This window comes from Megascapheus bottae, chromosome 15 (genome assembly GCF_031878675.1).
Source record: "Megascapheus bottae isolate mThoBot1 chromosome 15, mThoBot2.hap1, whole genome shotgun sequence".
Lineage (NCBI taxonomy): Eukaryota > Metazoa > Chordata > Mammalia > Rodentia > Geomyidae > Megascapheus > Megascapheus bottae.
Window position 1 is genome coordinate 9,218,581 of NC_143523.1, and position 19,108 is coordinate 9,237,688.

The window sequence follows — 19,108 nt, forward strand, 5'->3', positions numbered from 1 at the left end:
CCAGAGAGGGAGATTCCCTCTCCCAACAGGAGGGATGCCCACAGTCCTCTCTACACCCCTGCCCATTGACCCTTCTTCCTTCCCAGAACTCAGTGCCCTTGGAAGGTGCCAGTTGTGGGAATTGTAGGCTGTGATTTATGACATATGTAAGGACAGTCCTGAGGAGCAGGTGCTGCCCTCACAAGGAGCAAAATGCTCCACTGAGCTCAGGGAACAAAGGATTAGTCATCCATCTGTGCTGCCAAAGAGCATAAACATCTCTGGACATTGCAGTTTACAAACCTGGCATTTCACGCTCTGAGCTTGCTCTAATTGCATCATCAATCTCAGAAAATGCCAGAGAAAACAGGTCCCGGCTGTGAGAATGCCTCCCCCTCAGGTGATTTTTAGAACTTGCCACGTGTTCAAAGGAGCCATGCTGGATTCTGCTCCGCCCTGGCTGACTTGGTGTCACCTTTTCCCTGGAGATGCTCTCATACCCTGGCAGGAAGATGAAGTCGGAGAAGTCAGGCGGCCTGTGTGGTAAGCTTTCCCAGACTCCTCAAGGCAGTGGTTAATGACATGCCTGGCTGGCAACATAGCTCCCATGGTCCTTTCTGGAGAAAAACCCAGTTTATCTACACTGGCCAGATGTCTTGCCTATGCTAACCATAGGAGCCAATCTGAATCCTGCCAGCCCAGTGGTGGGGAAAGAGGTATGAATACAGGCTTGGTTTCCACCATTCTTCCTGCCTAGCACTTCAGGCCCCTGGCCTCTCTTCTGAAAACCTCTGGGCCCTGCAAACTGGCCGTTTCCCTTGCCCTGCAGGATGGGATGAAGTGATGGCACAGGAGCAGACCATCAGGCACTGCTGAGTTCCTCACCCTGCAAACATTTTTAAACTACCTTTTACCGAGCGCCCTCACCAGGCCTTGAGTAAACATTCATCCTGCCAGGATCTAGTCAATAGCCTGTCACATGCTGCACGCTCATCAGTGTCTTGGCTTCTCTGCTCCCCAGCAAGAATGCATATTCACTGTATGAATGGAATTCTACAGAGACCCAGGTCAGATAGGCATGGCCAGACCAAATCTTGCATAAACCTCAGCTACCTGTCCTCTGTCCCTGTATCATCTGACCATCCCTCTCAGGCTCAGAGTGGAGGGATTCACTAATGATCTTAGGGCAACATATGGCACAGAGTCAGAGAAAGGAAGAATGGATGCCTGTCCATGCTGGGGTCTAGACTGAGAGTGGCAGGAATGACCCTACAGTCACTCACCAACAAGCACTAGATACCTTAGCTTATGACTCATGCCCTGACCACTGCAGAGAGGGTGATGGGTCCTGAACCTTTAGGGCAGAGGTCAGCAAGAAGCCTAAGGTATCAGAGAGTCTCATGGTAGAAGGGCTCTGCAGTTGCTCTTCCCACTGCTCCACCATTCTTCTGAGACTCAGTCATCACTCTACGTGCTTTGTGTCCTCCCCTAGAATCATTTTTCTGTACTCACTCCAACCAAGGCTCATCACCATGTGAAAGTCTTTAACTTTCTCTGTGACTCTTGGGTCCTAAATGAAAAGAACCTCAACTTAATCTTGTTCAGGCAAGACTGTCATCTATCTCTTGACAGCTCTTAGATTAGCCATGTAATCTGGGAATATGAATGGGACATGCTGGAGACTGACAATGCCTAAAACGTCTACTAGATAAACCCATTTTAGAAATGGTTACTCTTTCATGAAGGCTTTGAGCCCAGGAACTGGCTTTACCAATGGTTTTAAGGTTTCTGTGTATATCTAGAGAATTATCATTACCCCAGTGTCCCCATTTTGGGGCATCAGAGAAGTAATAGATAGATGTAAGGACAAATACTGGATATGGCTCATAAGTAAGAGAAGCAGAATCCTTCCTGACCTTGGTGAGGCACAGTACATTATTTTACAAAAAAAATTCCAGCTTAAAGTTAAAGACGGTAATTTCATGTGGTCTAGGTTACTGAATGGCTTGGAATGTCTTTTTGCCTTTCCTGATGGTAGATTACATTTGCTGTACTCTTATCTGTTGTTGACGCCTCCAAGATGGCCTCAGCAACTCTAGTCTTGGCTATTTAGGCTTCTCTTTATAGCCTAAAACAGCTAAGAATGAAGCTAACCTGTGTCCCAGTTGATAGTAGGGAAATGACAGTGTGGAAGCTCTAAAACAGTGCCATAAAAGACACTCCTATTGTGCTGTTGGATTGCCTGCACAAGAGAGGGCCAGCCATGGTATGAGGACAGCCAAGTAGTCCCAAGGACAGGCCACCAGGAGAACAGCTGAGGACTATTGCCAACAGTTTGCACCAACCTGCCAGCCATGTGAATGAGTGGGGAGCAGACTCAGCCAACCTCCTGATCAAAGCTTGCCAGAGGCTCTGAGCCAGAAGTACCTGCTACACCACCCCCATGTTCCTGACCCACATGAGATAATGAGCTATTCATTATTTTGAACCACTGGATTGGGAGGTAAGAATGAATACTTAACAGGTATCTGAACTCATAGTTAGTACTGCTTGTATCACTTAAGCCTTTCCTTACTTCTCTTCAACTTTTCATTTGATCAGAAAGGGAAGCTTTTGGGGTCAAGAACTTGCTCTCCTGTTCTCGGCCCCCAACTGTGAGAAGAGATCTTGATGCATAGAAGATAATACACACCTGCTAAGTGAATCTGGATTAGTATCCATTAAATTTTCCTCAGAAAGGGGGAGTCAATGACCTTACCACTAAAGAAAAGAGACATTTTTTTTTTTTGTGGGTCAAGGGGCTTGAACTCTGGGCCTGAGCGCTGTCCTAAGGCTACTGCCTTATCCCAGGAGCTAGAGCCTCACTTCCCATTTTCTTGTGGTTAATTGTAGATAAAAGTCTCACATTCTTTAGTGCCCGGGCTGGCTTTGAACCAGGATCCTCAGATCTCAGCCTCCTGAGAAGCTAGGCTTACAGGCATGAGCCACAATGAAAAGAGACATTTAACCTTCAGGTCCCACTCAAATATGGAAGACCCTCTTGGCCTGTGGGGTTGACATTAGCCTGAGCACTTTTCTATCCCCTGGCTAAATGATCAAACCCTCCTTGTCCTCCAGAGACCAGACTTAGCCCCAACTCCACTGAGGCCCTTCTCTGGGAGAATAAGGAAAGCCCCTTGTTAATCCACACTCAGGCCCCATTTTAAAACAGCCATAGCTTCTAGACTAGAGAAATGCAGGCAATAGACTGAGCCCTTCCTGGGGGCTGTGAAAGCCTGACGACTCAGGTTATTTTTACGAAGCTTCAGTTGGTGAGAACTCTGCAGAGGTGGGAATGGCACAGATGGTGTTGACTGAGCTGGGGGCACCAGGGTGTTCCTAAGGATAGTGCCACCTCCTCCCTCCTCTGAGTTCCAGTAAGGATGGAAGAAGAACGGATTTCAGACGAGAAGTTACGCCAGTCCTGGAAAACTCAATAAAGTCCTCACGCATAAAAGAGGTGTCCAGAGGCTGGTATTTTGACGTCAAGGAGGCAATGAAAAGACTCCACTAATTCCCAGGGATGCAGATAAAAGTGTGGAGGGGACAGTGGGTCAGCTTCTCAGAACAGCAGCTCAGTCAAGGCCTATGCAGAGTATTTGACACTTAACACAGGAGCCAGGCTCCTGTTTCTTTTCCAATAAACAGTTCTTGGTACCAGCCCAGTGGAAGGGAAGGACTCACAACCAGAATGAAAATGGGCATCCATTGCACTTTATTTTTCCCTTCTCAAATGGACTAGAAGTGTCTAACTGAACACGTGGCTGGAAAATTCCATCAGCTCCTGGGCTCAGCTTCACCCTGCTCTGCTTCATCAACTCTTTAGACAGGTCCCAAAGCTGCTGCCACCTCATCTCTTCCAGATGGGGCACAGCCCTGGATCCCACATGCAGTCTCTGGTCCTTTTTACTCCTCCATCTACATGTACCTCCTAGATGAGCTCATAGCTTTATCTCTCAGCTATTTGCTGACATTCTCAGCCTAACCCATCTTCACAAGCTCCACTCCAGACTTGGATACTTATCTCTCCTGGAACGTCTTTACTTGGATGTCTGCTAGACTTCTAAAAGCATAAAAGAAGTTGAAGAAACTGAGAGTGTAGCATGAAGCTACTGATCCTTCCACACCTGGTCTTTGTCAACTCTTTTCCTTCATCAATCTGTTCTTCCCACTGCTCAGGCCAGAGCTTTGAAGTCATCCTCAGCTCTTCTCTCTTACTCTCACTCCATCAGGGAATAATGGCAACTCTTCTTTAAGGACATGTCCTCTATACTTTGCCTGACTTATGTAACTCCTCTGTACATCACCTTTATAATAACAAAAATTACTCCATTAAAAAAAATCCCCAAGCTGGGTACCCGTGGCTCATGCCTGTAATCTCAGCTACTCGGGAGGCTGAAATCTGAGGTTCACAGTTCAAGGCTATACTGGACAGGAAAGTCTGTGAGACTATTATCTGTAAATAATCACCAAAAAGCGAAAAGTAAGGGTGTGTGTGACTCACTAGAACACAATCCTTGAGCAAAAAAAGCTCAGGAGGGGCTGGGAGTTTGGCCTCGTGGTAAGAGTGCTTGCCTAGCATGCCCGAAGACCAGGGTTCAATTCCTCAGCACTCCACATACATAGAAAAAGCCAGAAGTGGTGCTGTGGCTCAAGTGGTAGAGTGCTAGCCTTGAGAAAGTCCAAGGACAACGCTCAGGCCCTGAGCTCAAGCCACAGGACTGGCAAAAAAAAAAAAAAAAAAGCTCAGGAACAGTGGATAAGTCCTGAGTTCAAGTTCCAAGACTGGCACCAAAAACAAAAAACAAAACATGTCCCAATCCAATCACTTCTCAGCCTGCTGCCATTCTGGCTCAACCACTATCAGTTCCCCCGTGGACCTCTGTAACTGCCTCCTAACAGATCACCCAAAGTCTGTTCATAACAGGGAAGCCAGAGGGATCCTATAAACATCTCAGTCCAACCAGGTCATCCCCGGCCTTGCTAAAACCCTCCAGAAGCTAGTTAGCTAACTTCCTTCCTTCCTTCCTTCCTTCCTTCCTTCCTTCCTTCCTTCCTTCCTTCCAAGTAAAAGCCTAAATTCTTTAGTATCTCAGGGTCTTATCTGCCCTGTCCCCTTACTTCCTCTGCTACAGCCATGGCCACTCTTTTCTTTTTTGTACTAGCTGTTTGCTGCCAGCAGTGTTTTCTATACATACTAACTCCCTCAGCCACTTCTAGTCTCTAGTCAAATGTTTCCTTTCCAAGGACAACTGTGCTGATCAGTCATAATACAGCCAGGTGCTCTCATTCCCTAACTTCTACCTCTCTGTACCCTGCTCTTTTTTCCACCCCACTTATCACATTCTTATATTTCATATCATTGGATTATTTTGTTTATCATATATGCCTTTCTCCCTTGACTAGAATTTAAATGATATGAAGACAAAGTTCTTAGTCCATTTTGTTCACTGATTTGCCCTAAGGGCCTGGAACCATGTCTAAAAGACCTTTTATTAACTGAATGAAAGGCTGAAAGAATGGTTAAGAGCTTGGTACTGGGTTTCTCATCTGGCCTCAGGTGAAGTTCTGGGATCCATTCTGGTACACTCTGATCCCTAGAGATAGGGAACCAAGACAAAATCCTGTTTAGGGTTCTCCAAGGCACATGGAGTTGTGAACACTCTAGCTGAATGCAGGTAGGCTATAGTGGGGGCCTGAATGTCCCCAATGGCTCAAACTGAAAGTCCCTAATCAAAGACACTTAGAGTAAATTCTCTGTGATGTCTAACAAGCCCAAGCCTGTCAGTTCGCTAACAACATAGCAACCGAATGCTCTCCCAATCTCACCAGTAATGTGGCACGGGAGGCAGAATCAGATAGTTGGTTTTTCAGACTTCTGATTTTTGTTCTAAAAAAAACCCCCAAACATTCGGGGCTTAGTGTAGAGTGCTTGCTTATTAGCATGCATGAAGGCCTGGGTTTGATCCTTTGTACCACATACATAGAAAAAAGCCAGAAGTGGTGCTGTGGCTCAGGTGATAAGAGTTCTAGCCTTGAGAAAGCCCAAGGATAGTGCTCAGGCCCTGAGCTCAAGGCCCAGGACTGGCAAAAAAAAAAAAAAATCCAACCTAAGAAAAATATTGCATGATTAGATAGGCTCATGGTTGGGCTGGCAGTTTATTTTACAGGATTCCTGGTAGGTTTCCATGAAACAAGGAACCTACTCCTCACCATAGACCTTAGAAATCCTGATCCAGTTAGTTAGAATCCTCTGGCCTCAGAGGCAGAGAGGCAGCCTTGTGGAACAAAAGCACTGGGCAAGAAGCCAGCACCAACCTCTGCCCCTCACTTCCTCTGTGGCTCTGGGCAGGTCATCAATTCCTACTGGGCCCAGGTCTTAAATGCTGACAGCCTTTCAGGTACAGCATTGTTGGCTGAGAATTCAGAGATCATAGGCCCATCTGTGCCCCAAGAGCTTTCTGGCTAATGGTAAAGGCCTACCCAAATGAAGCATACAACAGCTTCCTTGCTGAGCACCTGTGATATTCCAACACCATGCTGAGCAATATAAACTCATCATGCCCAACTACGCCCCCATCTACTGATGAAGACAGAAGGCACACAGGGATCAACATCTGCCTTAGGTCTCACAAATGTTGGGGACAGGGCCAGCACTGCCCTAGACACTGATCTCTGGAGCCAGTGCTTTCCTTCAATGACTGATCTGCCAGCATAGTGATACAGATGCTGGTAGGAAGCAAATGCTTGGAGCAGAAGGACACAGAGGAAAAAGGAAATGAAGCTCTTAGGAGGTACAGTAGGATAGCAAGCATCTGCTATCTAGCATCCCTTCATTAACCAATACATTTAGGCATTAGGACTACATGGAGGCATCTCAGGCAGGGGAGTTGACCCAGTCAGGTCTAGACTTAAGCCTAGCAGGTTAGAGCCCACACAAGCAGACAGCTTGGAGGGGGGAGGTCAAGAAAGACTCCCATTGAAGTCTGGCAACAAAGGGCAGGTAAGGGGTGGTAGATATAATGAGTCATCCTTAGAACTGGAATTATTCAGCAAGTTGATGTTTCTCAGTTCCAGATCTACATTAACGTTCTTGAGGATTTGAAAAATGTCATTATCTCCTAATACTGATGGCTAATCTAGGGATATGAATGTCCTGTAATGTGATCCTCATCTACCATTTTCCAGGAAAAGGAACCAGGGCTCCTTGGTGTAACAAAACGAGTCCAGGACACCTGCACACAAGACAGCAAGGAGTTGCCAATGAATCCTGGATGAGATAAAGACTCAGGAACCCTCTGAAAGGACTCCTATGGGCTAACTGGGACATCGGGAAGAGTCAATGAGCACCAGAGAACTCTGTGCATTAATGTATGTTCAACTCACTTAAACCCACAAGTTTAAAATTCTCATGAGTTACCACACTGGAGGACATTAGTGAAGACAGCTTGGTACCTTGAAGACATAACTATAGGAAATGAATCAATCAGCTAATTTTTATATGAACTTCACTGCTGGGTAACCGAAGAGTAATAGAAGGAAGTATACTGGTTAGCAAGTAAAGAAGAAATGGTTAGAATGATAAACTACCAACCCTTCATTAATCAATGGATTTAGGTATTAGACATCAATGGCTGCTACCACTTCAAAAAGAAAGACAACCAGAAAGCCACTTAAGAAACTGCTCATATTCCCTGATCCACTAGCAATTCACAAGAAACACTGAGGAGCCTATTAATAACGAACGTGAGGACAACAAGCCCGTCACGAAAATGGCTATGGGAGTTTAAAGGAAAAGATCAGCCATTGCAATGTGTGGTCCTACTCAGATCAGTCCCACAAACAGTATAAATACAAATTTACAAAATACATGAGAAAATCAGAAATCTGAATACTGACTGACATCTAATGACAATAAAGACTCCTTTTTCAGCTGTGACAACAGCATTACAGTTAGTTGTTATTTGCTTATTTGCTAGTTTTGCTTGCTTCTTATGGTCTTGGGGATCAAATACCCCCAGTGGTAGTTAGACCTGTTACCACCAAGCATCCTTAGATATTAGTAGTGCTTGCTATTGTGTCAAAGAGCCCTAATTATTCATAGATGAAATGATAGCGGGTAAAGGCCTAGTGATACAAGATTGGCCATGAGTTGATAATTGCTGAATTGGGCTAATGGGTACATGGAGGTTCATTATACTATTTGGCTGATTTTTACTTTTTATAGTTTGAAACTTTCCATAATAAAAAGTTATAAAAACACTAGGTCCCCAGAGATTCAAGTTCATTAGTCTGGGCTTCAGCTCAAGTAGTGGTAGATTTTAAGGCTCCCCTAATGTTTTTAATCCTCAGCAAAGGTTGAGGAAGATTATAATCACTCACGTGGGAGATGCCAGAACCTGTGCTAGGACCAGGCCCAAGATCAAAGCAGAACTATGAGGGAAAGACCTGGCTATCAGGTCATGGTCCCTATCGTGGAGGAAGATGAGAAGGAGGGAGGAAGGTTGAGGACATGCACAGACTTCAGGCTTGGAAGACTAGGGGGTGTTCATCACTGGAAAAGGGTATATATCAGGGTAGATCACTTTCAGGGCCTGGAAGTTGAGAGTGCTGATCTTGAGGAGGCCTATGTGATTTGGGTAGGGACATCTAGTAGATTAGATAGATGATTTATAAGCCTAGAAAGGTATATAGAAACTCTGAAGAGACACAGAAAGTGGATCTTGGCCAGGCCATACCTCAAACCAGGATAGAGGAAGGGTGGCTGCACCAAGAACAGCCTGGGAGCCTGGGTTTTTAGAAACCCACAGCATGGTGACTGCTCATGAAGGGCAGATGACCCCATTTTTTTTCACAGCTGGCTTGCCTCCCTACCCGTTGCTCTCCTTTCACAGATGGAAACTTAAAAAGGGTACTTGGCCAGGTGTGGGGCTGTTCCTTCCTGGATAAGGCCTGAGAAAGATGAGTACTTCCACATCCAGTTCTAAAATCTTGTACAGATCAAGGTATTTGTTAAGCAAAAGAATAACAGCACAGCCAGATGAGGTGGCTCATGCCTATAATCTTAGCTACTCAGGAGGCTGAGATAGTGGTTCAAAGCCAACCTGGCACTAAATAAAGAGAGACTCTTATGAGATGCTTATCTCCAGCTAATCACTAGAAAACAGGAAGTGGGGCTCTGGCTCAGGAGTAGGGTGGTAGCCTTGAGCTGAAGAGCTCAGGGATCAGAGTTCAAGCGCATGTATATACACATGCTTGCCTATACTGGATCTTGAACTCAGAGCCTCAGTGCTATCCCTTAATTGTTTGTGCAAAGCTATTTGAGCCACAGCTTCAATTATAGCATTTTGGTGGTCAACTGAAGAGAAGAGTGTCACAGACTTTCCTGCCCACAATGACTTTAATGGGGATCTACAGATCTCAGACTCCTGAGTGGCTAGGATTACAGGCATGAGCCACCAGCAACTGGATAGGTTAGGGTTTTATCAAATGGGCTATAGAATTCAAGAGTTTCCTTTGTGTGTCAAGAAACTTCCCAGGTTCTTCTTTCATTTTCTAAGCCAAGAAGTCCACCTTGCTTTTCTTTGGACAAAATTTCTGATCACAGAAGACCCAGGGCTGATCTCCCCAGGGGCAGGAACTTACCACTGAGTCCAGGAATTGAATGTAGCACTCCAACCCAGGCTTGGTTTCGCAGAACTGCCGGAAAAGCAGCCTCCCAATTGGCTGCTTGTCGCATAAACTGCAGTAATCTCTGTCTGGAAACAAGATAAGAGGGGTGTGGTGAGACCAAGAGTGGGCCAGGCAGGTTCACAGCTCACCCAACACTTGGTCGAGTCCTGGCTGCATGGAGCAAACTAATAGTGAATTCTTGAGGTCCTTATGCATCTCACAGGCTCTGCAGACCAGAAAGACAAGGCCAATGCTGCTGAGGATGGCACCAGTCACCACCCAGCATCTTTTCCCTACGCACTCTGCCTTTCCAATGCCAACATGTCTGTAACAAGGTGCCAGTGGTTCTGGGGAGTGTAGCTCTAGCCTCTGGTTGGCCAATCAGCACAACACATTTCCTGATTCTGGCAGCTGGGCTAATAGCCAACACATGACCTAGGCCAATCAGCGTGGGCAGAAAAGCTCTCTTCTTCTGGAGGCCAGCATGGGTATATGACTTGAGTTTGCAGCAAGGCTCTTCTGCTACAGGGAAAGCTGCTGTAAGGATGACCACCAGGAGAGGTCAAAGTGGGAAGAATGACAAAAAGCAGACTGATGTCAAGATCTCTGGATCAAACCATGCCTGAAGCCCAAACCACATCTGAAAAATTTACTTATGAAACAACACATTCCCTTTGTTTAGAGCAGTTTGGAAAAATTAAATTACTTATAATTCAAAGCATCCTAGTGGATACAGTATTGTTGGTTTTTGTTTTTGTTTTTAAAGATTCATTTTTACCCAATTGGAGCAAAGCCTACTCTTCGGATGATTTGCATTATGAAAACCCTGCCAAGGAGTTACATGCACAGAGACAGGAAGTGAGTGACTTGCCCTCAGCCACTCAGGAAGCCAAGTTCTTCAGAGAAAAGAAGTCCCAGCTCCAAGGCCATAGAAAAATTGCCAGCCTTGAGTTTCTTTGTTACTTCAAATAGCTCATATTCTCTGAGCCTCAGTTTCTTCTCTAAAAACCAAAAGCACATGTTTGGATTGGGACAAGGGCCCTTTCTGGATTTTCCTACAATTGAAAGAGGATGCAGCCTCTGCATGATGTTTTCTCCAGCCAGAAAGATGCTCAAAGTACTGAGACACTGACTCAGACCCTCCTGAGCTCAGAACAACAGGCCTTCCATTTTGTAGCTGCTTGTAAAAATGTGAGAGCTGGAGGAAAGTGACATGGGTTCTATCCTTGCCAGACAAACAGGAGCAGGGAAAACATCCCCCAGATAGGGTTTCTTCTGGTGTATGAGACAAACATCCAACTCACTCACTTTTACTTTTGGGTTCCAGAAAGTATCTACAGGATGGAAAGAGCTATTACTTGCAGGGAGGGAACACTTTATGATAGCTGTGTAAAGGATCAAGATTCAAATCTAGCCCCCCAAACTCACTGCCAGTGTGATCTGGAGAAACTGACACTTGGTCCTATATATTTTCTTATCTATCAGCTGGGTACTAGTACTTGCCTGTGAAGACTGAATAAGATAACACAAAGAAAGTATTCAGATCAGAGCCTGTGCCTGAGAAATGCATAGTAGACTACCCATTCTCATCCTGAATGTGGGTATCTTTGGTCTGTTCCATCTCCCTTCTTTCAGGGCAAGTCTGAACATATCTAGACCAAGTGATCTGGATTTGGAGGGAACTGAGTTGTGGCTCAGAGTGAGAGTTTTTAGAGATGGGCATGTGACTCAGCCAATCAGAGCTTTGGCCATCCAGTCATACGAAGAAGGTAAAGGTGGGCTTATGACTCAGTCATAGCTAACTGGAGGTCTCTGTCTTCTCACTACAATGATATGTTCAGGGAGTTTCTTACTTGGTGGGAAAAAATGAGGCCAAGGTTTATGACTCCAAGCCAGTCCCAAAATTCTTAGAGGCCTTTTGCTAAAGCTTCCTAGAAAGATACTTGCCCATCTCTGGTTGACAAAGACCACAGATTAGGTCAGGATGTGTCCTTGAAGGCAGCAGGAATCCTTGGAGAATGATGTTGCACTGGGAAAGAGCTGAGTAGCCAGGGGCCCAAGAATGCAGCTCTGGGCCTAGACGTCTGTCTACTTGACAAGGATGCTGCTTCTGCAGTGATATTGATGCCTGTCTTTAGGAACCATGAGGCCATTGAGTAGACAGACACACACAGTTCTTTCATGGGCAAACTGACCGTAGCAGGAACTTCTTTTATATAATTTCAATAACTCTAAGCATCTTACATAGAAATCACTCAAAAATGCCACTTTCTTTTAAGTGGATACTTTGATCCACCCTGATGAGGTCCTGCCAAATCTTCCTTCACTTGCCCCTTCCCAAGGGCATTGGAGGCTAGACTAGCAGTGGCCTCTCACCTTAACTCTGCTCTTCAGCGGGGCACAAGCTCCACCTCTCCAGGCACAGATGGTTCACAATAGGTAAACCAACAAGCGTTTAGCCTCAGTGTGTGCCAGCTTCTAAAGGTGCAAGGAGGCAGGCTACACGGCTGGAGAGGGCAGCAGGAGTGTGTGTGGGTGAGCAGACAAGATCCTGAGTGACAGTTATGAAATGTCAAGTTAGAGGAGTGTTATTGCCAGCCCAGGAGGGACTCTGGTCTCTGTGGTCTGTGACAGGTCTGCTGCCTGTACCTGTTAGCATGAGGCCTGCTATACAGCCCACTTGCTTGCTGCCTCCCACTCAGCCTGACATCCCAGGGGAGGAAAACAAGCCTTCCCCAATCAGAGAGCTTTTAGCATCAACACAGAACCAAAGCATATAACCTTGTGTCAGACTTCAGTTTCATTCAATTATGGAAGACAGCACAATCCCTCTTGTGTGATTTGTGCAAGGTAACCTCTTAACATTTCCAAAAGCAATTGTGAGATTTCATGTACCATAGTGTGATTCTTTAAGAGTTCATCTGACAGGATTTCTTCCTCTCCATATGGCACTTGCTGTCAGTATGGAAACAAGGCTGATATAAACTCACAGTAAACACTATGCAATTCTGACACAAGCTGTTGGCACCTCTGTTCCTTGCCTCTCCTAGCTGTACAGAGGATCCAGGACAAGAAAGCCGTTTGTGGGGTACCAAGGAAGGAAAAATAAAGCAAGTAACCATTGCTTTTAGCCTTCAATAAAGCACCCAAAACAACCGCAAGAGCAAAAGGCCAGGTTTGCATTTTCTTTAGAAATGGAAAAGAAACCGTATGAAAAAAGAATATGAATTTGGGGAGGATTAAGGCGACTGGGGGAAGTTCTGGATATGGTGAGAGACAACTTGAGATTGAGGGGCTTCAACAAAGTCAGGTGACACTGAAGCTGGAGGCATGTTAGGGTAGAAGCTCTGATCCTTCTCAGCTGATATCCAAGTTGTAAGATGCCCACCACAATCCATCCCCCTCCACACACACTTGGCACTTAAGACCTGTTAAGACCACTGAGGACAAGTGCTGAGACAAGGCTGCAAATCTACCTTCCCAGATGGAAGAACCTAGGAGGATTTATACATAGGTATACTCTAGCCTCCACCCTCCTCCCTCCCCCGTACACACACACACACACACACACACACACACACACACACACACACACACACACAGATTCTTATAATACAAAGAAATCCTGCTTTGGGCCATATGCCTCTTTGATGTTTTTCTCCCTGCCTCAAAAGTATCTACAAATCACCAGATCATCCTAACTCTGTGTGAATCCTTCACTTACTCATCAAATTATCTCCCAAAGTCTCTTGCTTTTTGTTGTTGTTGTTGTTGTTGGTTGTGGTGGTGGTGGTCATGGGTTTGAACTCAGGCCCCGGATGCTGTCTCTGAGCTCTTTTGCTCAAGGCTATCACTCGACCACTTTGAGCCACAACGCCACTTTCAGTTTTCTGCTGGTTAATTGGAAATAAGAGTCTCATGGACTTTCCTGTCCAGGATGGCTTCGAACTGCGATCCTTAGATCTTAGCTTCCTGAGTAGCTAGGATTACAGATGTGAACCACTAGCACCTGGCTAGTCTCTTGCTTTTTAATACAAGAAGGTTCCTTAATTTTTTTTTTGCCAGTCCTGGGGCATGAACTCAGAGCCTGGGCACTGTCCTTGGGCTTTCTCAAGGCTAGTGCTCTACTACTTGGCCACAGCACCACTTCTGGCTTTTTCTGTGTATGTGCTCCAAAGGAATCAAACCCAGGGCTTCGTGCGTGCTAGGTAAGCACTCTGCCACTAGGCCAGGTTCTTTTAATTTTAAAGTCACTTCTTGAATTCAGGGTTGGGTCTATGACTAATTCAGGGTTGGTCTGTGAAGGTGTGGGAGCTTCTAGCTATAAAAACATACAAGCACACAGGCCCATGCACACACATGCAACACAGAGCAAAACATTCTCTTCTTTACCTTTCTCAGGTAGCATGACACTTGCCAAGCTATCACCCAAGAGGGCACCACAAGTCAATCTTCCCAGCAATAGTGAGTCTGTTCTCTTGATGGGTCACAGACTTCATGTCTACCTCAGGCCCATTGCTAAGAACAGCACAGTAGAAGAATGCTGGGGAGGGGCGATCTCACCTCTGCTGCCTGGTGTCTATGTAACTGTGAGCAACAAGCCACTTCCCTCTGTAGGCTATGTCTTCATCTATACAATAAGAATCAGAGGAAACAGCTTCCAAAGTTCCTTTTGCAACCTGGGGACCTCCTTGATAACAGCTTTGCAAAGGTAGAAAGATGACTTAATACTCAGTTTAGTCGGATGCTAGTGGCTCATACCTACAATTCTAGCTGAGATCTGAGGATCACAGTTCAAAGCCTGCCTAGGAAGAAAAGTCCCTGTGAGACTCTTCACTCCAAGTGGCACTGAGGCTCAAGTGGGAGAGCACTAGCCTTGAGCACAAAGAGGCTCAGGAACGGTGCCTAGGCCCTACAATCACCACCACCAACAAAAAAGAACTCAGTCAGGCTGGGAGTTTGGCCTAGTGGTTAAAGTGCTTGCCTAGCATGCATGAAGACCCGGGTTCGATTCCTTGGTACCACATACATAGAAAAAAGCCGGAAGTGGGGCTGAGGCTCAAGTGGTAGAGCTCTAGCCTTGAGAAAGTCCAAGGACAGTGCTCAGGCCCTGAGCTCAAGCCCAGGACTGGCAAAAAAAAAAAAAAAAAAAAAGAAAAAAAAAAGAACTCAATCTAGATTCCCAAGTAAACTCAGAGTTCAATTTTAACCAAGATTCCAAATGAAGATTCTGTCCAGCTCTAGTGAGGGTTCTCAAACTGGTATCTCCCTCCCTGGTTCTAATGCAAGGTTGGTAAATGAATGCCTGTGAAGATGGTATGGTCTATACCATAGCAATTCAATAGTGCAGATTAGTGCAAGCCTCCCCAGCAATTGTCTATGGGTGGGATTATGTCTAATAAAACTTTATTTATAAAACCAAGTGAAGGACCTCGCTTGGCCCACATACTGATCCCCACTGTTCCCACTCCCTGAACAATGGGCTTCTGTACCATGTAATACAGCCACACTTCTCTGATTCAGCCAGCTCCTTCCTGGGGATGGGGAGTCCCTGGCTACTTGAAAGAATCAGGGAGGAGGGGCCGAGTGTTGCCATCTAGATCATTTCATCATAGGACAATAGCAGCAGAAGGGAGGATTGAAGTCAGAAGACCCAAGCCCATTATAGGTTGAATCTAAACTCTTCTAAGCCTCTTGACCCCTGTGGAATGCAAATGTCTATCATTGGGTGAATAGAAAACCAAATGGCAGTACCTTCACCAATACAAAGCCGCGAATTACCAATACACGGCATGGATGCATCTCAAAAACATTTTTCAAGTCAGAGAATTATACATCAGTCTGCACACAGTAGACTCCACTCGGTAGACTCAAATAGAGTCTACTGTGATCGACTATTTTGAGTGATGAGAATGTCTATTCATGATTATGATGATTGCATGGGGCTATAGTCATTAAAAATCACTTGCATCCTTAAAATGGTGAATTTCATTGTTGGAAACTATTAAAATTTCAGTAAAACTAACGAAAGGCGAAAAAATGAAGTTATGCTCAGAATTCTCTGGGCATCTTTTTAAAACCATAAATACAAAAATCCTAGAACACTTCTTGAGTGTTCTCAAGCATCCAGCAGTGTTATGGCTGAGGCCTATAATCCTAGCTACTCAGGATGCTGAGATCTGGAGGACTAAAATTCAAAGCCAGCCCAGGTAGAAAAGTCTACAAGGCTCCATCACCAAAATAACCAGCAGAAAGTAGAACTGGAGGTATGGCTCGAGTGGAAGAGTGTCAACTGAGCTAGTAAATTGAGCATATAGGAGGCTCTGAGTTCAAACTCTGGCAGAAAAGGGGAAGATGGAGAGAAGTGAGGAGAGATAGAGGGAGGGCAGAATGGAAGGAGAGAGGGGAGGATGGGGACACCAATGTTGTTCCAAGTATGCTCACATGATCACTACTGGGAGCAGGTTGGAAATACAGATTCTTGGGTCCATTTCAGACCCACAAAATCCAAGTTTTACTGGCAGGGGTCTATGTTTTGACACACTCCCTAGTTAGAGCAGTGCTTTCCCAACTACTTATGGGGAAAGGCCAGCTTTGAATTTTTCAACCGGTCATGGACTAATAGCAGTGACATAAAATTGTCATCACTTGCAATGTTCTATGTCAGCCTAATAACACTGGCCCGCTCTACAACCTGCTTACATTCCTGGGTCCACAATCACATGAAATGTCTGAATCTCAAAGTACTTTTGTACTGAGCATAGACCAGTAACAGTGCATAGACTGTACTGGGCACACACGGTACAGCTGTTTGGTGGCTCTCAAGAGAAAGCTACTCCTTCCTATCTATAGACATTCTTTATGGGAGACCAACCCCAAGAGTTTAGAGGACCTCATCAAGCTGATATTATCTTTGCTCTTTTATTGACATGCTAAGGAAAGCCATTCTGCTCTCTCTGAGGTCTTTAAATGGAGGACCATGTACACGGAGTTGCCACGCCTATCCTCTGTTACATGGAGAGAATCTATCAAAGAATGAACTCAAAGCTATAGAAAGCAGGAAGTGGCATTGTGGCTCAAAGTGGTAGAGTGCTAGCCTTGAGCTGAAGAGCTCAGGGACAGCACCCAGGTCCAGAGTTCAAGCCCCATGACCAAAAACAACAACAATAACAACAAACTACGGAAAGTAGAGGGGCAGTGTTTGGATGAGATCTAAGGCCTGGATTCAGCTATACCTGAGGCCACGAGACTATCCCTAGACTTTTAAGATACAAACACCAACACATTTCCTTTTATCCTTAAGCCAATTTGATTTAGGTTTCAGTCACTTTCAACAACAACAAAAATATATGGGCTAAGCCGGGCGTAGTGGCTCACACCTGTAACCCTAGCTACTCAGGAGGCTGAGATCTGAGAATCAAGGTTCAAAGCCAGCCCAGACACTAAAGACCACTAAAGACCCTGAGACTCTTAGCTCCATGTAACCACTAGAAAACCGGAAGTGGCGCTATGGCTTAAGTGGTAGGGTGGTAGCCTTGAGTTGAAGAGCACAGGGATAGCATCCAGGCCCAGAGTTCAAGCTCTATGACTGACACACAAAAAAGTACACATGCACACAGTGTGCCTGTGTTTATATATGTATATATATATATGTGTATATATGTATATTTGGACTAATAAACCTTTCTGCTTTGAAGAGTATTTTGAAAGACTCCAAATAAAAACCTATAAGCAAGCACTCTGCTCAGCTGTACAGCTCAACAGCAAGCTCCTTTAATACTCACAAGAAACTCTTACTCTCTGCTCTTCCAGGAAGCTGGGTCCTTATCATGGATATTCCAGAAGGTATTCACAACTGATGAGAACAACATATCACAAACACCAAAGTGCTCCACACCCTGCCTGTAACCCAGAGGCAGGCAAAGCTGCTACATTGGGGCAAGGATGCTCAGAGCTGGCTCACCCTGAGGTCTGAGCCTTCCTCTATTCTCTAGCTCAGAGGCCCCCAGTGGGGGGGCACTGTTGGCAATGTCTACAAACCTCTGTGGTTTACCCAGAGATTGAGTGGCAGAGGCCAGAGATTGAGGTAGACATCACACAGTGCACAGAATACTCCCATGCAACATGGCTGGCTCCCATGGTAATGGTGCCACCCATGGGTAAGCAATCCTGGGCAAGTCCCTTTACCTGCTGCCTGTGCAGCAAATTGGCAATCAGAGGTAGCCTGCTGCCGCCAGGATTGCCAGCATCACAGGTGAGCAATGAGCCCAGTCCTAGCACCCACCCTTTTGGTCCTCATAGACAGATCATATGCCCTCTACCAGATTTCAGAAATGATGGCTTTTGCTTCTCTAAAGATTCAGGAAAACAACAAGATATAGGTGGCAAAATAGAACTCGACTGACCATCAGCACTGCAGAAGCCAGCACTGTTACTCTCCATGAGCTGCTGTTGGGTTCTTGAGTTCTGGGAGGGCCAGGCAGGGTTCTAAGGCCAGCTCTGCCTTGTACTGCGCACCCCACCCCTACCCCCCAGAGAAGCCATATGTGTCCCAACAGCACAAGCCTGAGGTTAAAATCTCACAACCCAGGCAATTCCTTCAAGACTTATAACCCCCAGTAGACTTAGAAACAGGAATGATATTGATAGTGAAGATAAATAAATGCTGTCATTGTTTTCATTCTTCTCCAGTGACATGAAATGAGAACATACTTTCTTAATTAAGAGTCTGTGGTATGTGGACACTTGGAGGGCAACCAGATCTCTCCAGTGGAGGGCCAGAACACAGGCAGACAGGACAGCAAGGCCCCCTTGCATGGCCACAAAACCTGAGCTGGCCCAGTCCTCTCATCTCTACTCTAAGAGTTGGCATCAGTCCTTCTGGAGGGGAGCAAGGAGCAGCCATGATGGCGTCGTGGGGAGGGTGACCATGACTGAAGCCTGACTGGGATTGTTTTCATTGTTGCCCCAGGCACTCCTTGAACTTGAGCCAAGGAAAATGTACGTTCCATTTCAGAAATAAGCGCAAGAACGAAATGTGGCTTCCTGAGGAAATGGAAATGCTAACACCGGAGCCCTTGGAAATGAAACCACATGTTTATGGTAAATGCAGTGCAGAGGGTGAGGGGGCCATCTCTCTACCAACTGGGAGCTTATTTCATTTGTTTTATTTAACTTTGTTTCCCTGAAGTGCCAGGTTGTTGGAGAAGGCAATGTAGAAAACGTGACGAGATTGGATTGGAGGCCACGAATTTCCACTCAGCCATATTCCAGTCTCAAACAATAAACAGACAAAGTGATCTGAAATAAACCTCTTAAAAATTTCTACCAAAGCTGGAAAAAAACAATCAAGTACTTGCTCAGAGGGAAAAAAAGCTCTGACGTGTGAAAGGCATGATAGCACCATGGATGAAGGCGA

At 45.6% G+C, this 19,108-nt stretch overlaps 1 protein-coding gene across 2 annotated transcripts in view; it reads right to left on the reverse strand.

The window, feature by feature from the left end:
- Grk5 (G protein-coupled receptor kinase 5) overlaps window positions 1-19,108 on the reverse strand; it is a 190,166-nt gene that overhangs the window by 51,867 nt on the left and 119,191 nt on the right. For both annotated transcript variants that reach the window (XM_090345760.1, XM_090345761.1), the window contains exon 3: window positions 9,664-9,776. In XM_090345760.1, the coding sequence (XP_090201886.1) occupies window positions 9,664-9,776 (113 nt within the window). The remainder of the gene's footprint in view (window positions 1-9,663; window positions 9,777-19,108) is intronic.